The sequence below is a fragment of the Salvelinus alpinus genome, chromosome 24, assembly GCF_045679555.1.
Source record: "Salvelinus alpinus chromosome 24, SLU_Salpinus.1, whole genome shotgun sequence".
NCBI classification, from domain to species: domain Eukaryota; kingdom Metazoa; phylum Chordata; class Actinopteri; order Salmoniformes; family Salmonidae; genus Salvelinus; species Salvelinus alpinus.
The window spans coordinates 39,073,983-39,099,492 of NC_092109.1; the positions used below are offsets into that span (position 1 = coordinate 39,073,983).

Genomic DNA, 25,510 nt, shown 5'->3' on the forward strand with positions numbered 1-25,510 from the left:
GCAGCAGACGACCACACCGGGTTCCACTCCTATCAGCTAAAAACAACAAGAAGCGGCTCCAGTGGGCACACGATCACCAACACTGGACAATTGATGAGTAGAAAAACAATGCCTAGTCTGATGAATCCCATTTCCTTTTGTGTCATGCTAATGGCAGAGTCAGGATGTGGAGTAAGCAGCATGAGTCCATGGCCCCATCCTGCCTGGTGTCAAAAGTACAGGCTGGTGGTGTTGGTGGAATGTAGTGGGGAATGTTTTCCTGGAACACGTTAGGTCCCTTGATACCAATTGAGCAACATTTCCATTCCAGAAGAACCGGTACTAGACGGTGTATCTGAGTATATGTTTCCCATGCCAATAAAGCACTTTGGATATCATTGAATTAAGAGAGGGTGACAGAGAGAAAGAAAAATAGAGGTTGGATTAGCAGCCAGGTTGCTCTAAATCAACTTTGAAATTCAAAGTTCAAATTCCCCATTGAGACCGTGTCTGTGCCTCGACCTAGGTTGGGCAAAACTAAACATGGCGGTGTTCGCCTTAGCAATCTCACTAGGATAAAGACCTCCTCCATTCCTGCCATTATTGAAAGAGATCGTGATACCTCACATCTCAAAATAGGGCTACTTAGTGTTAGATCCCTCACTTCAAAGGCAGTTATAGTCAATGAACTAATCACTGATCATAATCTTGATGTGATTGGCCTGACTGAAACATGGCTTAAGCCTGATGAATTTACTGTGTTAAATGAGGCCTCACCTCCTGGTTACACTACTGACCATATCCCCCGTGCATCCCACAAAGGCGGAGGTGTTGCTAACATTTACGATAGCAAATTTCAATTTACAACAACAACAAAAAAAATGACGTTTTCGTCTTTTGAGCTTCTAGTCATGAAATCTATGCAGCCTACTCAATCACTTTTTATAGCCACTGTTTACAGGCCTCCTGGGCCATATACAGCATTCCTCACTAAGTTCCTTTAATTCCTATCGGACCTTGTAGTCATAGCAGATAATACTCTAATTTTTGGTGATTTTAATATTCACATGGAAAAGTCCACAGACCCACTCCAAAAGGCTTTCGGAGCCATCATCGGCTCAGTGGGTTTTGTCCAACATGTCTCTGGACCTACTCACTGCCACAGTCATACTCTGGACCTAGTTTTGTCCCATGGAATAAATGTTGTAGATCTTAATGTTTTTCCACGTTTGCAATCGCAACAAATAATCTGCTCAGACCCCAACCAAGGAGCATCAAAAGTCGTGCTATAAATTCTCAGACAACACAAAGATTCCTTGATGCCCTTCCAGACTCCTTCTGCCTATCCAAGGACGTCAGAGGACAAAAATCAGTTAACCACCTAACTGAGGAACTCAATTTAACCTTGTGCAATACCCTAGATGCAGTTGCACCCCTAAAAACTAAAAACATTTGTCATAAGAAACTAGCTCCCTGGTATACAGAAAATACCCGAGCTCTGAAGCAAGCTTCCAGAAAATTGGAACGGAAATGGCGCCACACCAAACTGGAAGTCTTCTGACTAGCTTGGAAAGACAGTACCGTGCAGTATCGAAGAGCCCTCACTGCTGCTCGATCATCCTATTTTTCCAACTTAATAGAGGAAAATAAGAACAATTCAAAATTTATTTTTGATACTGTTGCAAAGCTAACTAAAAAGCAGCATTCCCCAAGGGAGGATGGCTTTCACTTCAGCAGTAATAAATTCATGAACTTCTTTGAGGAAAAGATCATGATCATTAGAAAGCAAATTACGGACTCCTCTTTAAATCTGCGTATTCCTCCAAAGCTCAGTTGTCCTGAGTCTGCACAACTCTGCCAGGACCTAGGATCAAGAGAGACACTCAAGTGTTTTAGTACTATATCTCTTGACACAATGATGAAAATAATCATGGCCTCTAAACCTTCAAGCTGCATGGACCCTATTCCAACTAAACTAGTTAAAGAGCTGCTTCATGTGCTTGGCCCTCCTATGTTGAACATAATAAACGGCTCTCTATCCACCGGATGTGTACCAAACTCACTAAAAGTGGCAGTTATAAAGCCTCTCTTGAAAAAGCCAAACCTTGACCCAGAAAATATTAAAAACTATCGGCCTATATCGAATCTTCCATTCCTCTCAAAAATTGTAGAAAAAGCTGTTGCGCAGCAACTCACTGCCTTCCTGAAGACAAACAATGTATACGAAATGCTTCAGTCTGGTTTTAGACCCCATCATAGCACTGAGACTGCACTTGTGAAGGTGGTAAATGACCTTTTAATGGCGTCAGACCGAGGCTCTGCATCTGTCCTCGTGCTCCTAGACCTTAGTGCTGCCTTTGATACCATCGATCATCACATTCTTTTGGAGAGATTGGAAACCCAAATTGGTCTACATGGACAAGTTCTGGCCTGGTTTAGATCTTATCTGTCGGAAAGATATCAGTTTGTCCCTGTGAATGGTTTGTCCTCTGACAAATCAACTGTACATTTCGGTGTTCCTCGAGGTTCCGTTTTAGGACCACTATTGTTTTCACTATATATTTTACCTCTTGGGGATGTCATTCGAAAACATAATGTTAACTTTCACTGCTATGCGGATGACACACAGCTGTACATTTCAATGAAACATGGTGAAGCCCCAAAATTGCCCTCGCTAGAAGCCTGTGTTTCAGACATAAGGAAGTGGATGGCTGCAAACTTTCTACTTTTAAACTCGGACAAAACAGAGATGCTTGTTCTAGGTCCCAAGAAACAAAGAGATCTTCTGTTGAATCTGACAATTAATCTTGATGGTTGTAAAGTCCTCTCAAATAAAACTGTGAAGGACCTCGACGTTACTCTGGACCCTGATCTCTCTTTTGACGAACATATCAAGACTGTTTCAAGGACAGCTTTTTTCCATCTACGTAACATTGCCAAAATCAGAAACTTTCTGTCCAAAAATGATGCAGAAAAATTTATCCATGCTTTTGTTACTTCTAGGTTAGACTACTGCAATGCTCTCCTTTCCGGCTACCCGGATAAAGCACTAAATAAACTTCAGTTAGTGCTAAATACGGCTGCTAGAATCCTGACTAGAACCAACAAATTTGATCATATTACTCCAGTGCTAGCCTCCCTACACTGGCTTCCTGTTAAGGCAAGGGCTGATTTCAAGGTTTTACTGCTAAACTACAAAGCATTACATGGGCTTGCTCCTACCTATCTTTCCGATTTGGTCCTGCCGTACATACCTACACGTACGCTACAGTCACAAGACGCAGGCCTCCAAATTGTCCCTAGAATTTCTAAGAAAACAGCTGGAGGCAGGGCTTTCTCTTATAGGTCTCCATTTTTATGATATGGTCTGCCTACCCATGTGAGAGACGCAGATTCGGTCTCAACTTTTAAGTCTTTACTGAAGACTCATCTCTTCAGTGGGCCATATGATTGAGTGTAGTCTGGCCCAGGAGTGTGAAAGTGAACAAAGGCTCTGGAGCAACGAACCGCCCTTGCTGTCTCTGCCTGGCCGGTTCCCCTCTCTCCACTAGGATTCTCTGCCTCTAACCCTATTACAGGGGCTGAGTCACTGGCTTACTGGTGCTCTTTCATGCCGTCCCTAGGAGGGGTGCGTCACTTGAGTGGGTTGAGTCACTGACGTGATCTTCCTGTCTGGGTTTGCGCCCCCCCTTGGGTTGTGCCGTGGCGGAGATCTTTGTGGGCTATACTCGGCCTTGTCTCAGGATGGTAAGTTGGTGGTTGAAGATATCCCTCTAGTGGTGTGGGGGCTGTGCTTTGGCAAAGTGGGTGGGGTTATATCCTTCCTGTTTGGCCCTGTCCGGGGGTATCATCGGATGGGGCCACAGTGTCTCCTGACCCCTCCTGTCTCAGCCTCCAGTATTTATGCTGCAGTAGTTTATGTGTCGGGGGGCTAGGGTCAGTTTGTTATATCTGGAGTACTTCTCCTGTCTTATCCGGTGTCCTGTGTGAATTTAAGTATGCTCTCTCTAATTCTCTTTCTCTCTTTCTTTCTCTCTCTCGGAGGACCTGAGCCCAAGGACTATTCCTCAGGACTACCTGGCATGATGACTCCTTGCTGTCCCCAGTCCCCTGGCCGTGCTGCTGCTCCAGTTTCAACTGTTCTGCCTGCGGCTATGGAACCATGATCTGTTCGCCGGACGTGCTACCTGTCCCCGACCTGCTGTTTTCAACTCTCTAGAGACCGCAGGAGCGGTAGAGATACTCTTAATGATCGGCTATGAAAAGCTAACTGACATTTACTCCTGAGGTGCTGACTTGCTGCACCCTCGACAACTACTGTGATTATTATTATTTGACCATGCTGGTCATTTATGAACATTTGAACATCTTGGCCATGTTCTGTTATAATCTCCACCCGGCACAGCCAGAAGAGGACTGGCCACCCCTCATAGCCTGGTTCCTCTCTAGGTTTCTTCCTAGGTTTTGGCCTTTCTAGGGAGTTTTTCCTAGCCACCGTGCTTCTACACCTGCATTGCTTGCTGTTTGGGGTTTTAGGCTGGGTTTCTGTACAGCACTTTGAGATATCAGCTGATGTAAGAAGGGCTATATAAATACATTTGATTTGATTTGATATCCAGCCAGGTCCCCAGGAGGTCGGGAGATGCCTTCAGAACCCACCACTAAGAACAAAGGTGAGCGCTATTACGATCAAGTAGGCAGGGTTTTGCTAGGGTGTTGTGGATGGATGGGTGTAAGCGGTGGTGTAAAGTACTTAAGTAAAAACTATTTAAAGTACTACTTAAGTCGTTTTTTGGGGTATTTGTATTGTACTTTACTATTTATATTTTTTGCCAACTTCACAACATTCCTAAAGATTTTTTAAAACTTTTTACTCCATTCATTTTCCTTGACACCCAAAAGTAGTTGTTACATTTTGAGAGAAAAATGGTCCGATTCACACACTTATCAAGAGAGCATCCTTGCTCATCCCTACTGCCTCTGATCTGGTGGACTCGCTAAACACAAATGCTTCGTTTGTAAATTATGTCCTAGTGTTAGAATGTGCCACTGGCGATCCGTCAATACATTATTTTTTTTAATTGTGCAGTCTGGTTTGGTTAAAATAAGAAATTTGAAATGGTTAATACTTTAACTTTTTTTGGGGGGCACTTTCATTTACTTTTAATACTTTCGTATATTTCAAACCAAATACTTTTAGACTTTTACTCAAGTAGTATTTTACTGGATGACTTTCACTTTTACTTGAGTCATTTTCTATTAAGGCATCTTTACTTGTACTCAAGTATGACAATTGAGTACTTTTTCCACCACTGGGCGTAAGTCACGGGCTCCGGGTCCATGGGCAGTCGTGTAAAGTAACGAAGTAGAAATACTTAAGTATTTTTTGGGGGTATCTGTACTTTACTATTTATATTTCTGTTGACTTTGACTTTTACTTCATTACATGAAAAATAAAAAAAGTATAAATTTCCTTCCATACATTTCCCCTGACACCTTCATTACTCGCTACAAAATCAAATCAATCTGAAGCTGGAAGAAAACAACAAATCATGTTGGAAAAAAGAATCAAGCAACATTGGCGAGTCGACACACTCATGAGTGAACTTGTTTTGCAAAAGTTTGGGCAAATCCAAGGGTACTAAAGTGTAACCTCCCCCCCCCCCCAACCCCACCAGGAGCCTATCACTTGCAAAACATCCATCCACTAGAGCAGCACTTTGCCCAAGCGTGTCCGACATTGCACAAACATGTCTGACATCGCTCTACCACCACCTCCTGACGAGGACGAACACCCTTGGCTGAATCTAAAATACATGTTTTCTTTTCTCGGGAATGAAGGAAATGTCTGTTATGTTTACCAAAAGTTCAGGAAATACTAGTGTTCGAGAACTCGCCGTCGAACATAAAAAAAACACATTGAGGTAACGTTAAGCCTACTGTTAGCTTGCTAGCGAGCTAGAATAACATTATAACATAGAATAACATTAGCAGAAGCATTAGCAGAAGCAGTATTAGTTGATGATAACTAATCCTATACCTAAATAGTTCACGAGCTAGTAGCTACCTACTTTAGCTGGCTAAAATGTGCCCAGATTCAGAAGCTTTGTTGGCTAACGCAATCTAACTAAACTCACATGAGCTAACTAGCCTGTTGACAAGCTAGCTAACTAGTAGTTTCTGAATCTGGACACATTTTAATCAGCTAACTTTAGTCTAGCCAAATACCTTTTCTCTAAACACCTGGTTATCTAGCCATTTTATTCCTTGTGTTAGTTGATAAAGTTGTTCTTACCTAGCTAATTACTGTAGACTTAAGTTATTGACGTAACCTACTAGCTAGATCAATTAACATCGTTTTCTCCTCATTGTAATATTAAATGTTGGTCACAAACTCTCACTTAACTAATGTTGTTTAGAATTTTTAAATGAGGATCCTATACCTTAAGTATTTGGTGATGGTAGTTATCTAGCTAAGTAACTGTCTTTTTAAAAATTATTTCCAAAAAAGAATGTACACCGTCTTAAGATGTATGGAGAACTTACAGAAAACACTCTGAAGAGAAAACATGTCCCTGAGACTCCCTCCACCATCAAGCACATTACTGAAGACAGTGTCTCAAAAATCCATCGACAAAGCTGTGGTCAAGTAAGGGCTTCAACCATTCGCTATTGAACAAGAACCGTTCAGAGAGTTTGTCCAGGATCTGCCGCCTAACTCTTATCAAGGTCCCACTGCGCTCCAGGATTGATGAAGCCTCCAAGGAAATGAAGAAGGCGGTGACTGAGGCCATGAGAGGAGTTGGCTACATCGCCACCACCACCGACTGCTGGTCTGGCAAAGAAGACAGCCCACTGGATAGACCCTGACAGTCTCAACAGATGCTCTGCAACCCTGGCCTGTAAACAGTTGAGAGGATCGCACACCTTGACAGGCACCCTAAATGACATCCATTCTGATTTTGAATTCCGAGTTAAGATTGTGAGAACAACAACAGACAACGGTTCTAACTTCTTGAAAGCTCTCCAAGTTTTTTGGAGAAGATGAAAACAATGAGACAGCGGATGGTGCAGCAGATCAGCCAAGACAGGAAGATGGTGAAGAGGAACAATAGGAGAGTGAAGGAGTGGAGTTTGTTGATGTGGCAACGATCCTGAATGAAGATGATGGTTTTGAGTACCAGCTGATGCGCCCGGAATGCTACAAGGTGGAACTCCTGGTTCATGGCTGTAGAAAGACTCCTGAGGATCGTCAAAGACAAAGGAGAGGAGGCCGTCAGAGTTCTCTGCACAGACTTCGAGGTTCCAATGTAAGTAAGGATTATGTATTATTTTGTCATAATTTAAGGTCTTGAATGTTGTCTAAATATGTTGCAGTGTTTCCTGACCCTTTGCTTGGGGACGAATAACTGTTTCACATGTTGTAGCCATACACTATCATAGATCCATTTAGTCAACTACTCACCCAGCCATTGATTACTGTAGTTAAATCAGGTGAAATGGTTAGTGGTCCCCTTTGTATAGGGTTAGGAAACACAGCATTATTATTATTTAAAAAAATGCAGGTTCAAGCCAGCTGAACTCGCCTTCCTCACAGAGTATGCTGCCACCATGAGCCCAGTGGCAAAGGCCATCCAACATCCTGCAGGCTGAAACCAATGTCCAGATGGGGTGGCTACTTTCAACAACCTGCTGATCACAAAACTTGACCGAGTCAAGCTGTCCCTGCAGTACTGTAAGCCTCTGGTGGATGTGCTACAAATGGGACTGAAGAAGCTCTTCAGCCACATGTTTCACGACCCTGAGCTGATCGCAGCTGCATTCCCCCCCCCCCCCCCCCAAAAAAAAAAACGTGGACAAAGGATGACGCCACCATCAGAATGGGTAAGACAACATCTGTAAGCTGTCTCTGAGGCTGAACACACCTTTACCTGCCTCAGCTGCCTGTGAAAGGCTGTCCAGCATTGCAGGACTTGTTTTCAGCCCCAGGAGAGCAAGGCTGGATTACAGAAACTTTGAAAACCAGCTTTTACTGAAGATGAACCGTAAATTCTTCAAGTAATGACAGCTTCACGTTAACAAGCCCAAGGACACGGATGCCTTATGTGTTTTTTTGGTAATTTATGTTTAAAATTCACAAGTTCTAGGTGTCCTTGTTACATGACCTGACACACTGATTTGTAATACAGTTCCATCAGTGGTGGTGTCCTTATATTCCTACAGTTGTGTGCAGTTCTATACATGTACTTTAAAAAAATATTTCTGTAAAGGGTTCTATTATAGGATGTTGTTTCTAAAGCAAATTGACAGTGATTGTAAGTGCTTACGTTTACTGGCTATGTTCCTTCATTAAGGAATAACTTCTATTTTGTCTGTAAGAGATGTATTTTGAAGTGTTGCCTATTTGAGAATCCACATTATAAAAATAAAATAATCTGATCACTTCTTGCATCCGTAAGACTGTGATAGAACATTTACAAGGTGATGTTATAATACTGTTTATGCATCGAATAGCTATGATGAGTACTCTCTCATCTGTATCTGTGGGACTGAGTTGGGCCTCTGGGGCTTGAGCTGACAATTGATTTATTTACCTACAGCCTGCATTCCATAGACAAGATGTGGTCGGTATAACAGAGAGAGCCTGGAGGAGTAGAACAGATCCCTTATTGTTCCTAATCATCCTAGCATCTGGGAAACTATGCCCGGTTGGGGATTAAACAACACCAGGTGCAGATAACCACAAGATGAACCCGAGGTGAAGATGAACCCGATGCCCCCCGATCTGCATGGGAGAGGTGGAACCAGCTATGACTAAGCATTTTTTGATCTACTATATAAGAACTCTGCATTGTCTGTAAGGTTAAGCTCTCGGAGACACACACTTCAGAGTGTGCGGTCGACCAGCTTATTATTAATTATTATTACAATAATGAATCAGGGTTAAATAAAGATTGATTGTTTGAATAATTGTCCAAATCTCTCTCAGTATACATGAATTTCCACGACAACTGTTACTTCTCAGAAAAGCTCAAACAAAATAAAAGGTCTGGCTGTTTTGCTTTTTGTATTTACGGCTCTTACATTTACCTTACGGCTATTATTTTTGATAGTTAAGTACAATTAATATCAGGTACTTTAAGACTTTTACTCAAGTAGTATTCTAATGGGTGACTTTTACTTGAGTCATTTTCCAGTAAGGTATCTTTACTTTTAATCAAGTATGGCTTTTTGGTACTTTTTCCACTACTGTCCAAGGGTCCCGTGTTCAATCCCAATGCGAGGCACTTGCATTTTTGTATTTTCTTAACTTAACCACTAGGAATCAATTCCTCAACTTAACCACTAGGAATCAATGCCTCAACTTAACCATTAGGAATCAATGCCTCAACTTAACCACTAGGAATCAATGCCTCAACTTAACCATTAGGAATCAATGCCTCAACTTAACCATTAGGAATCAATGCCTCAATTTAACCATTAGGAATCAATGCCTCAATTTAACCACTAGGAATCAATGCCTCAACTTAACCACTAGGAATCAATGCCTCAACTTAACCATTAGGAATCAATTCCTCAACTTAACCATTAGGAATCAATGCCTCAACTTAACCATTAGGAATCAATGCCTCAACTTAACCATTAGGAATCAATGCCTCAACTTAACCACTAGGAATCAATGCCTCAATTTAACCATTAGGAATCAATGCCTCAACTTAACCACTAGGAATCAATGCCTCAACTTAACCATTAGGAATCAATGCCTCAATTTAACCACTAGGAATCAATGCCTCAACTTAACCATTAGGAATCAATGCCTCAACTTAACCATTAGGAATCAATGCCTCAATTTAACCATTAGGAATCAATGCCTCAATTTAACCACTAGGAATCAATGCCTCAACTTAACCATTAGGAATCAATGCCTCAACTTAACCATTAGGAATCAATGCCTCAATTTAACCACTAGGAATCAATGCCTCAACTTAACCATTAGGAATCAATGCCTCAATTTAACCATTAGGAATCAATGCCTCAATTTAACCACTAGGAATCAATGCCTCAACTTAACCATTAGGAATCAATGCCTCAACTTAACCATTAGGAATCAATGCCTCAATTTAACCATTAGGAATCAATGCCTCAACTTAACCATTAGGAATCAATGCCTCAACTTAACCATTAGGAATCAATGCCTCAATTTAACCATTAGGAATCAATGCCTCAATTTAACCACTAGGAATCAATGCCTCAACTTAACCATTAGGAATCAATGCCTCAACTTAACCATTAGGAATCAATGCCTCAACTTAACCATTAGGAATCAATGCCTCAATTTAACCATTAGGAATCAATGCCTCAATTTAACCACTAGGAATCAATGCCTCAACTTAACCATTAGGAATCAATGCCTCAACTTAACCATTAGGAATCAATGCCTCAACTTAACCATTAGGAATCAATGCCTCAATTTAACCACTAGGAATCAATGCCTCAACTTAACCATTAGGAATCAATGCCTCAACTTAACCATTAGGAATCAATGCCTCAATTTAACCATTAGGAATCAATGCCTCAACTTAACCATTAGGAATCAATGCCTCAATTTAACCACTAGGAATCAATGCCTCAACTTAACCACTAGGAATCAATGCCTCAATTTAACCATTAGGAATCAATGCCTCAATTTAACCACTAGGAATCAATGCCTCAACTTAACCATTAGCAATCAATGCCTCAACTTAACCGTGGAGTTGTTGTTGTTTTAACCCTTTCCCAAATCTTAACCATTAACTTAACAATTTGCAATTCATTCTTAAACTTAACCTTAGAAATGTGACATTTATAGAGAAAATTGTCAGATTCTGCAGTGAGTCTGTGAGAGCTTGTTGGGATTAGACAGTGGTGTTATCAAGATATGTCTCTCTCTTCAGGGAGGAACCATGTACAGTATATCACAAAAGTGAGTACACCCCTCACATTTTTGTAAATATTTGAGTATATCTTTTCATGTGACAACACTGAAGAAATGACACTTTGCTACAATGTAAAGTAGTGAGTGTACAGCTTGTATAACAGTGTAAATGTGCTGTCTAAACCGCTGGCAACAAAAGTGAGTACACCCCTAAGTGAAAATGTCCAAATTGGGCCCAATTAGCCATTTTCCCTCCCCGGTGTCATGTGACTCATTAGTGTTACAAGGTCTCAAGTGTGAATGGGGAGCAGGTGTGTTAAATTTGGTGTCATCGCTCTCATACTGACTGGTCACTGGAAGTTCAACATGGCACCTCATGGCAAAGAACTCTCTGAGGATCTGAAAAAAATAATTGTTGCTCTACATAAAGATGGCCTGGGCTATAAAAAGATTGCCAAGACCCTGAAACTGAGCTGCAGCACGGTGGCCAAGACCATACAGCGGTTTAACTGGACAGGTTCCACTCAGAACAAGCCTCGCCATGGTCGACCAAAGAAGTTGAGTGCACGTGCTCAGCGTCATATCCAGAGGTTGTCTTTAGGAAATAGACGTATGATTGCTGCCAGCATTGCTGCAGAGGTTGAAGGGGTGAGGGGTCAGCCTGTCAGTGCTCAGACCATACGCCGTACACTGCATCAAATTGGTCTGCATGGCTGTCGTCCCAGAAGGAAGCCTCTTCTGAAGACGATGCACAAGAAAGCCCGCAAACAGTTTGCTGAAGACAAGCAGACTAAGGACATGGATTACTGGAACCATGTCCTGTGGTCTGATGAGACCAAGATAAACATATTTGGTTCAGATGGTGTCAAGCGTGTGTGGCGGCAACCAGGTGAGGAGTACAAAGACAAGTGTGTCTTGCCTACAGTCAAGCATGGTGGTGGGAGTGTCATGGTCTGGGGCTGCATGAGTGCTGCCGGCACTGGGGAGCCACAGTTCATTGAGGGAACCATGAATGCCAACATGTACTGTGACATACTGAAGCAGAGCATGATCCCCTCCCTTCAGAGACTGGGCCGCAGGGCAGTATTCCAACATGATAACGACCCCAAACACACCTCCAAGACGACCACTGCCTTGCTAAAGAAGCTGAGGGTAAAGGTGATGGACTGGCCAAGCATGTCTCCAGACCTAAACCCTATTGAGCATCTGTGGGGCATCCCCAAACGGAAGGTGGAGGAGTGCAAGGTCTCTAACATCCACCAGCTCCGTGATGTCGTCATGGAGGAGTGGAAGAGGACTCCAGTGGCAACCTGTGAAGCTCTGGTGAACTCCATGCCCAAGAGGGTTAAGGCAGTGCTGGAAATGATGGTGGCCACACAAAATATTGACACTTTGGGCCCAATTTGGACATTTTCACTTAGAGGTGTACTCACTTTTGTTGCCAGCGGTTTAGACATTAATGGCTGTGTGTTGAGTTATTTTGAGGGGACAGCAAATTTACACTGTCATACAAGCTGTACACTCACTACTTTACATTGTAGCAAAGTGTCATTTCTTCAGTGTTGTCACATGAAAAGATATACTCAAATATTTACAAAAATGTGAGGGGTGTACTCACTTTTGTGATATACTGTATATCCCTGGTGTCTTTCATTACATCTAGAAAATACACAAGAGATGCTGATTTAAATCTCTCTCTCCATCTCTGATCTATCTCCATCTCTCTTTCCATCGCTCATCTCTCTCCATCTCTCATCTTAATCTCTCATCTCAATCTCTCTCTCCATCTCATCTCAATCTCTCTCTCCATCTCTTATCATCTCTCTCTCCATCTCTCATCTCTCTCCATCTCTCTCTCCATCTCTCATCTCTCTCCATCTCTCTCTCCATCTCTCATCATCTCTCTCTCCATCCCTCTCTCCATCTCATCTCTCTCCACCCCTCTCTCCATCTCATCTCTCTCCATCCCTCTCTCCATCTCATCTCTCTCCATCTCTCTCTCCATCTCCCATCTCTCTCCTGCTCTCTCTCCTGCTCTCTCTCCATCTCTCTCTCCATCTCTCTATCCATCTCTCTATCCATCTCTCTATCCATCTCTCATCTCAATCTCTCTCTCCATCTCTCTCAGGCAGCAGGATCTGGTATGGGGAAGAGAGATATAAGGGGCAACAGTATCTGGTATGGGGAAGAGAGATATAGGAGGCAGCAGGATCTGGTATGGGGAAGAGTGATATAGGAGGCAGCAGGATACGGTATGGGGCAGCAAGATATGGTATGGGGAAGCAGGAAAGACAAGATGGTCTGGAGCTGGCTAAGTGTAGTTTCATTTAGACCTGCCTGGCCTGCTGACACGTTTACCTAGACTGAGATCTACACAGCGGAGAGGGATGAGGGAGAGAGACGAGAGAAGAAAAGCGGAGAGAGAAGGATGGGGAGAGACGGAGGAGGAGAGAGCAAGAAAGAGAGCGAGAGAAAGAGAGCGAGAGAGAGAAAAAGAGAAAAAGAAAGCGAGAGTGAGAGGCTGTAGGGAGCTGTCTTGTCTGACCTGCCATGGGGTCTCCAACTGAGATCAGCAGCTGCTATGCCCTGATGACTTTCACCCACAGTGAGTGTGTGTGCCTGTGTGTATGTGTGTGCCTGCATGTCTGTGTGTCCTGTGTCGTGACTCTCGCTCCTGGGTGAGAATCAAAGATAGCCCCCCCCCCCTCTCTCCCACCAGAAAGGAAGAGGGGGAGTGGGGCCGGTTGTATGAATCTAACGACTGGTCGTAAACTTTCTCTCTCTTGCACTACAGTATGGAAAAGTAAAAAATCCTTTGTGTGTCGAGAGAGACTCATGCCAAAACTTCAAACATCAAAAGATTGGACATTGGAACATTAGTTTTCAAATCCAAACATCTGGAATGGTTGGTGGGGCTGCAAACAATAAATCCTGTCAAAAGTGTATTGTTTTGTGATATCATTAAGGACGGTATAACTAAATAACTGTAACTCTACCAATGTATACGTCCCAGTTATCAGATTTACATCTAAATGTTGTAAAACATATATTATTAAATATGAAACTATTTGTGAGAAGATGAAATGCTATTTTAGCCTTCTGAATGAGAATTGTTTTTCATATAAACTGTTGCCAAGCCAGTAACCACGCCCACGTGAGCAAAGACATTGTGGCAACGTGATGGAACCGCCCTCCAAGGCGAGCGCATAAAAGGACTGCTAACGAAATTTACACCAGACCAGAAAGCGTTGGAGCTGTGGCTACACATTGAAATGGTTTAAAACTACAAGACCAGTATACGGTAAGACTCAAACTCTTGAGTGAAGAAGATAAAGGCTACATCAGAACATTCAGCCTGCAGCTGTTTAAGTACTTTAGTCTAGTAAACTCGAACAGGAACCACCGTGTGTGTACCTCTGGTGTATCCAGTCTAACGAACACTCAGAGACAAAGAAGCCTACTACAACTGAGTACATTGTGACCTCTGGTGGACAACTAGAGACTTACATCGAACTACTCACCATAGATGGACGAGTGGTTTCAACAGAGAGATGACAAATGGATACAAGCGTAAATATGTGTTGCATTTATTTTCGAATGAGCGGTCGTTCATGTGCAAAGTATTTATTTTTCATGAGTATAGCTTCCACATATATGTACCAGCCCACTCTCTTTGTCTCTCCCGCTCTCTTTATCTTACCTTTACCCTTCCGTTGTGTAACAAGCCGTCATATCGAGTTAGTCCACTAGAGACAGTATAGAATTTAGCGACGTTCAGAATGAGACTGATATGAGGTAATAACGATTAATTTATGACTGGTATGATAACGATATATTCTGATATATTCTTAAGTTAACAATATATTCTGAAGTTAATTTGGGAAACAGTAACTCATTAAACAAACTTTTTCCGTGGTGCCCCAAGTTAATAATGAGTTAATTGTTACATGATTCATTGAATAACGTAATAATTAAACATAGTTAATTGATTTGATAAAATAGCCGTCATCACATTAATGATAGTCACGACACCTGTGTTTGTCTATAAACATTCCATATAACTCACAGCAGAGGACTTTGATGCAGGCGGCGTGCAGGTTGTTCTCCGCCCTGATCAGAGACCTCATCCCGATGACGAAGAGGTTCCCGAAACATGTGATGAAGGCCATGACCCACACAGAGACCCTGAGCACCACGTTGGCTAACAGGTCCTCGAAGGAAGAGATACCGTCTGTGTTGGGCTTACACGTTCTCACGTGGGGCGCATAGGAACAGTACTGGAACGTCTTGAAGTAGCTACGAGGGGAACGACAACATATAGTATAGAATGTGATGAACAGGACATATAGTAAAGAATGTGATAACAGGGCATATAGTATAGAATGTGTTGTACAGGACATATAGTATAGAATGTGATATACAGGACATATATTTTAGAATGTGATAAACAGGTCATATAGTATAGAATGTGATATACAGGACATATAGTATAGAATGTGATAAACAGGACATATAGTATAGAATGTGATATACAGGACATATAGTATAGAATGTGATAAACAGGACATATAGTATAGAATGTGATAAACAGGACATAATATAGAATGTGATGAACATATAGTATAGAATGTGATAAACAGGACATATAGTATAGAATGTGATAAACAGGACATAATATAGAATGTGATGAACATATAGTATAGAATGTGATAAACAGGACATATAGTATAGAATGTGATAAACAGGACATATAGTATAGAATGTGATAAACAGGACATATAGTATAGAATGTGATAAACAGGTCATATAGTATAGAATGTGATAAACAGGACATATAGTATAGAATGTGATAAACAGGACATATAGTATAGAATGTGATAAACAGGACATATAGTATAGAATGTGATAAACAGGACATAATATAGAATGTGATAAACAGGACATATAGTATAGAATGTGATAAACAGGACATCTAGTATAGAATGTGATAAACAGGACATATAGTATAGAATGTGATAAACAGGACATAATATAGAATGTGATGAACATATAATATAGAATGTGATATACAGGACATATAGTATAGAATGTGATGAACATATAGTATAGAATGTGATGAACATATAGTATAGAATGTGATAAACAGGACATATAGTATAGAATGTGATAAACAGGACATATAGTATAGAATGTGATAAACAGGACATATAGTATAGAATGTGATAAACAGGACATATAGTATAGAATGTGATATACAGGACATATAGTATAGAATGTGATGAACATATAATATAGAATGTGATATACAGGACATATAGTATAGAATGTGATGAACATATAGTATAGAATGTGATGAACATATAGTATAGAATGTGATGAACATATAGTATAGAATGTGATAAACAGGACATATAGTATAGAATGTGATAAACAGGACATCTAGTATAGAATGTGATAAACAGGACATCTAGTATAGAATGTGATAAACAGGACATATAGTATAGAATGTGATAAACAGGACATATAGTATAGAATGTGATAAACAGGACATAATATAGAATGTGATGAACATATAATATAGAATGTGATATACAGGACATATAGTATAGAATGTGATGAACATATAGTATAGAATGTGATAAACAGGACATATAGTATAGAATGTGATAAACAGGACATATAGTATAGAATGTGATAAACAGGACATATAGTATAGAATGTGATATACAGGACATATAGTATAGAATGTGATGAACATATAATATAGAATGTGATATACAGGACATATAGTATAGAATGTGATGAACATATAGTATAGAATGTGATATACAGGACATATAGTATAGAATGTGATGAACATATAGTATAGAATGTGATAAACAGGTCATATAGTATAGAATGTGATAAACAGGACATATAGCATAGAATGTGATAAACAGGACATATAGTATAGAATGTGATAAACAGGACATAATATAGAATGTGATGAACATATAATATAGAATGTGATATACAGGACATATAGTATATACTGTGATAAACAGGTCATATAGTATAGAATGTGATAAACAGGATATATAGTACAGAATGTGATATACAGGACATATAGTATAGAATGTGATATACAGGACATATAATATTGACTGTGATGTACAGGATATATAGTACAGAATGTGATACAGTATGTACATACATGTGGGAGAGGTTTCCCATGGGTCCAAACATCTTCGTCTGGATGTCTGGAATCTCAATACCCTCCAGACCTCTAAAGACAAGACATCACACAGTTTATTAACTTGATTAGATTTATTTACCATAGATAGTCAACATGTATCTTCCTATAGTGTACGATACTGGTAGGTACTCGCCGGTACTGGTAGGTACTGGTAAGTACTGGTAGATACTGGTAAGTACTAGTAGGCACTGGTAGGTACTGGTAAGTACTGGCAGGTACTGGTAGGTAGTGGTAGATACTGGTAGGTAGTGGTAGATACTGGTAGGTAGTGGTAAGTACTGGTAGGTACTGATAGCGTACAGTACTGATAGGTACTGGTAGGTATTTCGTAGGTACTGTTAGTGTATGGTACTGGTAGGCTGTATGTGTACTACTCACAGGGACTGGAGCTGGGTCAGGTGATCAAAGTGACCCGGGTGGATGTGGAACAGAGGATTATGGGATATGTTCCTGTGACAATAAGTAAAGAAGTAATCTGTCTGACAGGCGGATGGACAGGCATGCAGGTATTCTGATGCTAACAGTTTTTAACAGTCAGTAGAACATTTGTCATCTTTTATTAAGCCCCGTTTGTCAGATGTAAAGTCATGTTTCCAGGGTTAGAGGAGAAGCAGACATAAACAGTCCTGTATTGTGAGACTCGCAGAATGATGAGACTTTAAGCTCTTAAAGCTGTTAAACTGAGGTAATTAACAGCTTTTAAATTGCCGTAATTAACAGTATATATTTGTAATATCTTCAATCCTTTTTTATCAGATGTTATGCCGTAATCGGGTTCCATTTGGGACACAACCTGTGACTCACAGTTTGACGAGGGACTTTAGGCTCTTAAAGGTGTTGTTGGGGAGCTCAGTAATCCGGTTGTCCGACAGGTCTCTGAAAACAGAGGGAGAGAAAAAAGAGAGGGGGGTGTGGCGAGAGCAGGAGGGGAGAGAGAGGGAGGGGGAGCGAGAGCAGAAGGGGAGAGAGGGGGGGTAAGGAGAGAGGGAGAGAGAGGGGAGAGCGAGAGCAGGAGGGCAGAGAGAGGGGCAGAGAGAGGGGGGAAGGAGAGGAGGAGGAAGAGAGGGAGAGAGAGGGGAGAGCGAGAGCAGGAGGGCAGAGAGCGGGGGGGAGGTATAGTTGCTAATAGTTGTCAATGTTCAGTTAGGGTTCTGCTAATAGTTGTCATTGTTCAGTTAGGGTTCTGCTAATAGTTGTCATTGTTCAGTTAGGGTTCTGCTAATAGTTGTCAATGTTCAGTTAGGGTTCTGCTAATAGTTGTCATTGTTCAGTTAGGGTTCTGCTAATAGTTGTCATTGTTCAGTTAGGGTTCTGCTAATAGTTGTCATTGTTCAGTTAGGGTTCTGCTAATAGTTGTCAATGTTCAGTTAGGGTTCTGCTAATAGTTGTCATTGTTCAGTTAGGGTTGTGCTAATAGTTGTCAATGTTCAGTTAGGGTTCTGCTAATAGTTGTCAATGTTCAGTTAGGGTTCTGCTAATAGTTGTCATTGTTCAGTTAGGCTTCTGCTAATAGTTGTCAATGTTCAGTTAGGGTTCTGCTAATAGTTCTCATTGTTCAGTTAGGGTTCTGCTAATAGTTGTCATTGTTCAGTTAGGGTTCTGTTAATAGTTGTCATTGTTCAGTTAGTGTTCTGCTAATAGTTGTCATTGTTCAGTTAGTGTTCTGCTAATAGTTGTCATTGTTCAGTTAGGGTTCTGCTAATAGTTGTCATTGTTCAGTTAGGGTTCTGCTAATAGTTGTCAATGTTCAGTTAGGGTTCTGCTAATAGTTGTCATCGTTCAGTTAGGGTTCTGCTAATAGTTGTCATTGTTCAGTTAGGGTTCTGCTAATAGTTGTCATTGTTCAGTTTGGGTTCTGCTAATAGTTGTCAATGTCCAGTTAGGGTTCTGCTAATAGTTGTCATTGTTCAGTTATGGTTCTGCTAATAGTTGACATTGTTCAGTTTGGGTTCTACTAATAGTTGTCAATGTTCAGTTAGGGTTCTGCTAATAGTTGTCATTGTTCAGTTACGGTTCTGCTAATAGTTCTCATTGTTCAGTTAGGGTTCTGCTAATAGTTGTCATTGTTCAGTTAGGGTTCTGTTAATAGTTCTCATTGTTCAGTTAGGGTTCTGCTAATAGTTGTCAATGTTCAGTTAGGGTTCTGCTAATAGTTGTCATTGTTCAGTTAGGGTTCTGCTAATAGTTGTCATTGTTCAGTTAGGGTTCTACTAATATTTGTCAATGTTCAGTTAGGGTTCTGCTAATAGTTGTCAATGTTCAGTTAGGGTTCTGCTAATAGTTGTCATTGTTCAGTTAGGGTTCTGCTAATAGTTGTCATTGTTCAGTTAGGGTTCTGCTAATAGTTGTCAATGTTCAGTTAGGGTTAAGCTAATAGTTGTCAATGTTCAGTTAGAGTTCTGCTAATAGTTGTCATTGTTCAGTTAGAGTTCCGCTAATAGTTGTCATTGTTCAGTTAAGGTTCTGCTAATAGTTGTCATTGTTCAGCAAGGGTTCTGCTAATAGTTGTCAATGTTCAGTTAGGGTTCTGCTAATAGTTCTCATTGTTCAGTTAGGGTTCTGCTAATAGTTGTCATTGTTCAGTTAAGGTTCTGCTAATAGTTGTCATTGTTCAGTTAGGGTTCTGTTAATAGTTGTCAATGTTCAGTTAGGGTTCTGCTAATAGTTGTCATTGTTTAGTTAGGGTTCTGCTAATAGTTCTCATTGTTCAGTTAGGGTTCTGCTAATAGTTGTCATTGTTCAGTTAGGGTTCTGCTAATAGTTGTCATTGTTCAGTTAGGGTTCTGCTAATAGTTGTCATTGTTCAGTGAGGGTTCTGCTAATAGTTGTCAATGTTCAGTTAGGGTTCTGCTAATAGTTCTCATTGTTCAGTTAGGGTTCTGCTAATAGTTGTCATTGTTCAGTTAGGGTTCTGTTAATAGTTGTCAATGTTCAGTTAGGGTTCTGCTAATAGTTCTCATTGTTCAGTTAGGGTTCTGCTAATAGTTGTCATTGTTCAGTTAGGGTTCTGCTAATAGTTGTCATTCTTCAGTTAGGGTTCTGCTAATAGTTGCCATTGTTCAGTTAGGGTTCTGCTAATAGTTGTCATTGTTCAGTTAGGGTTCTGCTAATAGTTGTCAATGTTCAGTTAGGGTTCTGCTAATAGTTGTCATTGTTCAGTTAGGGTTCTGCTAATAGTTGTCATTGTTCAGTTAGGGTTCTACTAATAGATGTCAATGTTCAGTTAGGGTTCTGCTAATAGTTGTCAATGTTCAGTTAGGGTTCTGCTAATAGTTGTCATTGTTCAGTTAGAGTTCTGCTAATAGTTGTCATTGTTCAGTTAGGGTTCTGCTAATAGTTGTCATTGTTCAGTTAGGGTTCTGTTAATAGTTGTCAATGTTCAGTTAGGGTTCTGCTAATAGTTGTCATTGTTCAGTTAGGGTTCTGCTAATAGTTGTCATTGTTCAGTTAGGGTTCTGCTAATAGTTGTCATTGTTCAGTTAGGGTTCTGCTAATAGTTGTCATTGTTCAGTTAGGGTTCTGCTAATAGTTGTCAATGTTCAGTTAGGGTTCTGCTAATAGTTGTCAATGTTCAGTTAGGGTTCTGCTAAGAGTTGTCAATGTTCAGTTAGGGTTCTGCTAATAGTTGTCATTGTTCAGTTAGGGTTCTGCTAATAGTTGTCAATGTTCAGTTAGGGTTCTGCTAATAGTTGTCAATGTTCAGTTAGAGTTCCGCTAATAGTTGTCATTGTTCAGTTAAGGTTCTGCTAATAGTTGTCATTGTTCAGCAAGGGTTCTGCTAATAGTTGTCAATGTTCAGTTAGGGTTCTGCTAATAGTTCTCATTGTTCAGTTAGGGTTCTGCTAATAGTTGTCATTGTTCAGTTAAGGTTCTGCTAATAGTTGTCATTGTTCAGTTAGGGTTCTGTTAATAGTTGTCAATGTTCAGTTAGGGTTCTGCTAATAGTTGTCATTGTTTAGTTAGGGTTCTGCTAATAGTTCTCATTGTTCAGTTAGGGTTCTGCTAATAGTTGTCATTGTTCAGTTAGGGTTCTGCTAATAGTTGTCATTGTTCAGTTAGGGTTCTGCTAATAGTTGTCATTGTTCAGTTAGGGTTCTGCTAATAGTTGTCAATGTTCAGTTAGGGTTCTGCTAATAGTTCTCATTGTTCAGTTAGGGTTCTGCTAATAGTTGTCATTGTTCAGTTAGGGTTCTGTTAATAGTTGTCAATGTTCAGTTAGGGTTCTGCTAATAGTTCTCATTGTTCAGTTAGGGTTCTGCTAATAGTTGTCATTGTTCAGTTAGGGTTCTGCTAATAGTTGTCATTCTTCAGTTAGGGTTCTGCTAATAGTTGCCATTGTTCAGTTAGGGTTCTGCTAATAGTTGTCATTGTTCAGTTAGGGTTCTGCTAATAGTTGTCAATGTTCAGTTAGGGTTCTGCTAATAGTTGTCATTGTTCAGTTAGGGTTCTGCTAATAGTTGTCATTGTTCAGTTAGGGTTCTACTAATAGATGTCAATGTTCAGTTAGGGTTCTGCTAATAGTTGTCAATGTTCAGTTAGGGTTCTGCTAATAGTTGTCATTGTTCAGTTAGGGTTCTGCTAATAGTTGTCATTGTTCAGTTAGGGTTCTGCTAATAGTTGTCAATGTTCAGTTAGGGTTCTGCTAATAGTTCTCATCGTTCAGTTAGGGTTCTGCTAATAGTTGTCATTGTTCACTTAAGGTTCTGCTAATAGTTGTCATTGTTCAGTTAGGGTTCTGTTAATAGTTGTCAATGTTCAGTTAGGGTTCTGCTAATAGTTGTCATTGTTCAGTTAGGGTTCTGCTAATAGTTGTCATTGTTCAGTTAGGGTTCTGCTAATAGTTGTCATTGTTCAGTTAGGGTTCTGCTAATAGTTGTCATTGTTCAGTTAGGGTTCTGCTAATAGTTGTCAATGTTCAGTTAGGGTTCTGCTAATAGTTGTCAATGTTCAGTTAGGGTTCTGCTAAGAGTTGTCAATGTTCAGTTAGGGTTCTGCTAATAGTTGTCATTGTTCAGTTAGGGTTCTGTTAATAGTTGTCATTGTTCATTTAGGGTTCTACTAATAGTTGTCATTGTTCAGTTAGGGTTCTGCTAATAATTGTCAATGTTCAGTTAGGGTTCTGTTAATAGTTGTCAATATTCAGTTAGGGTTCTGCTAATAGTTGTCAATGTTCAGTTAGGGTTCTGCTAATAGTTGTCATTGTTCAGTTAGGGTTCTGCTAATAGTTGTCATTGTTCAGTTAGGGTTCTACTAATAGATGTCAATGTTCAGTTAGGGTTCTGCTAATAGTTGTCAATGTTCAGTTAGGGTTCTGCTAATAGTTGTCATTGTTCAGTTAGAGTTCTGCTAATAGTTGTCATTGTTCAGTTAAGGTTCTGCTAATAGTTGTCATTGTTCAGTTAGGGTTCTGCTAATAGTTGTCATTGTTCAGTTAGGGTTCTGCTAATAGTTGTCAATGTTCAGTTAGGGTTCTGCTAATAGTTCTCATCGTTCAGTTAGGGTTCTGCTAATAGTTGTCATTGTTCACTTAAGGTTCTGCTAATAGTTGTCATTGTTCAGTTAGGGTTCTGTTAATAGTTGTCAATGTTCAGTTAGGGTTCTGCTAATAGTTGTCATTGTTCAGTTAGGGTTCTGCTAATAGTTGTCATTGTTCAGTTAGGGTTCTGCTAATAGTTGTCATTGTTCAGTTAGGGTTCTGCTAATAGTTGTCAATGTTCAGTTAGGGTTCTGCTAATAGTTGTCATTGTTCAGTTAGGGTTCTGTTAATAGTTGTCATTGTTCATTTAGGGTTCTACTAATAGTTGTCATTGTTCAGTTAGGGTTCTGCTAATAATTGTCAATGTTCAGTTAGGGTTCTGTTAATAGTTGTCAATATTCAGTTAGGGTTCTGCTAATAGTTCTCATTGTTCAGTTAGGGTTCTGCTAATAGTTGTCATTGTTCAGTTAGGGTTCTGCTAACAGTTGTCATTGTTCAGTTAGGGTTCTGCTAATAGTTGTCATTGTTCAGTTAGGGTTCTGCTAATAGTTGTCAATGTTCAGTTAGGGTTCTGCTAATAGTTCTCATTGTTCAGTTAGGGTTCTGCTAATAGTTGTCATTGTTCAGTTAGGGTTCTGTTAATAGTTGTCAATGTTCAGTTAGGGTTCTGCTAATAGTTGTCATTGTTCAGTTAGGGTTCTGCTAATAGTTGTCATTGTTCAGTTAGGGTTCTGCTAATAGTTGTCATTGTTCAGTTAGGGTTCTGCTAATAGTTGTCATTGTTCAGTTAGGGTTCTGTTAATAGTTGCCATTGTTCAGTTAGGGTTCTGCTAATAGTTGTCATTGTTCAGTTAGGGTTCTGCTAATAGTTGTCAATGTTCAGTTAGGGTTCTGCTAATAGTTGTCATTGTTCAGTTAGGGTTCTGCTAATAGTTGTCATTGTTCAGTTAGGGTTCTACTAATAGTTGTCAATGTTCAGTTAGGGTTCTGCTAATAGCTGTCAATGTTCAGTTAGGGTTCTGCTAATAGTTGTCATTGTTCAGTTAGGGTTCTGCTAATAGTTGTCATTGTTCAGTTAGGGTTCTGCTAATAGTTGTCAATGTTCAGTTAGAGTTCTGCTAATAGTTGTCATTGTTCAGTTAAGGTTCTGCTAATAGTTGTCATTGTTCAGTTAGGGTTCTGCTAATAGTTGTCATTGTTCAGTTAGGGTTCTGCTAATAGTTGTCAATGTTCAGTTAGGGTTCTGCTAATAGTTCTCATTGTTCAGTTAGGGTTCTGCTAATAGTTGTCATTGTTCAGTTAAGGTTCTGCTAATAGTTGTCATTGTTCAGTTAGGGTTCTGCTAATAGTTCTCATTGTTCAGTTAGGGTTTTGCTAATAGTTGTCATTGTTCAGTTAGGGTTCTGCTAATAGTTGTCATTGTTCAGTTAGGGTTCTGCTAATAGTTGTCAATGTTCAGTTAGGGTTCTGCTAATAGTTGTCAATGTTCAGTTAGGGTTCTGCTAATAGTTGTCATTGTTCAGTTAGGGGTCTGCTAATAGTTGTCATTGTTCAGTTAGGGTTCTGCTAATAGTTGTCATTGTTCAGTTAGGGTTCTGCTAATAGTTGCCATTGTTCAGTTAGGGTTCTGCTAATAGTTGTCAATGTTCAGTTAGGGTTCTGCTAATAGTTCTCATTGTTCAGTTAGGGTTCTGCTAATAGTTGCCATTGTTCAGTTAGGGTTCTGCTAATAGTTGTCAATGTTCAGTTAGGGTTCTGCTAATAGTTCTCATTGTTCAGTTAGGGTTCTGCTAATAGTTGTCATTGTTCAGTTAGGATTCTGTTAATAGTTGTCAATGTTCAGTTAGGGTTCTGCTAATAGTTGTCATTGTTCAGTTAGGGTTCTGCTAATAGTTGTCAATGTTCAGTTAGGGTTCTGCTAATAGTTGTCATTGTTCAGTTAGGGTTCTGCTAATAGTTGTCATTGTTCAGTTAGGGTTCTGCTAATAGTTGTCATTGTTCAGTTAGGGTTCTACTAATAGTTGTCATTGTTCAGTTAGGGTTCTACTCACAGTTCTTCTAGAACCACTAGAGACTGAAAAGTGTTCTCAGGAAGAGTTGTGATCTTGTTGTCCATTAGGAGCCTGTCAGGGATAGAGAGAATTACTACAGTTTAATGGTTTCAAACACTTATTTATCACACAGACACACACAGTCTTGTTCAGCTGACATTGTGAGGGCACACAATTCAGTCCCATTCAAAATCCTATTTTCCCTAACCCCTAACCTGTAATCTTACCCTAACCCTAACCTTAAAACTAAAACTAACCCTAGCTCCTAACCCTAACCTTTAATGTAATTCTAACCCTAACACTAATTCTAACCTGAACCCTAAACCCCCTAGAAATAGCATTTGACCTTGTGAGGACTAACAAAATGTCCCCAGTTGGTCAGAATGTTGTTTGTTTACTATTCTTGTTAACTAACACGTCCACACACACACACACACACACACACACACACACACACACACACACACACACACACACACACACACACACACACACACACACACACACACACACACACACACACACACACACACACACACACACACACACACACACACACACACACACACACACACACACACACACACACACACAAACAAAAACTCACTAGTAGAGGGGGCTGATAGGGAGTGGTTGAGAGAATTACTACAAAACAACAGTAATGCAGAAAACATACACACACAACTCACCCACTCACTCATAATGTAGGCTAGACTGACAGAGTGGTTGTGTGAGTTACTAGACTGACAGAGTGGTTGTGTGAGTTACTAGGCTGACAGAGTGGTTGTGTGAGTTACTAGACTGACAGAGTGGTTTTGTGAGTTACTAGGCTGACAGAGTGGTTGTGTGAGTTA

The 25,510-nt window shown here is 40.2% G+C and overlaps 1 protein-coding gene across 1 annotated transcript in view; it reads right to left on the reverse strand.

Moving 5' to 3' along the window:
• LOC139552808 (relaxin receptor 2-like) overlaps positions 1–25,510 on the reverse strand; it is a 206,635-nt gene that overhangs the window by 51,728 nt on the left and 129,397 nt on the right. The window contains 5 exon segments of the mRNA XM_071364858.1: positions 14,961–15,190; positions 17,088–17,159; positions 17,508–17,579; positions 17,934–18,005; positions 24,657–24,728. Coding sequence (XP_071220959.1) covers positions 14,961–15,190; positions 17,088–17,159; positions 17,508–17,579; positions 17,934–18,005; positions 24,657–24,728 — 518 coding nt within the window.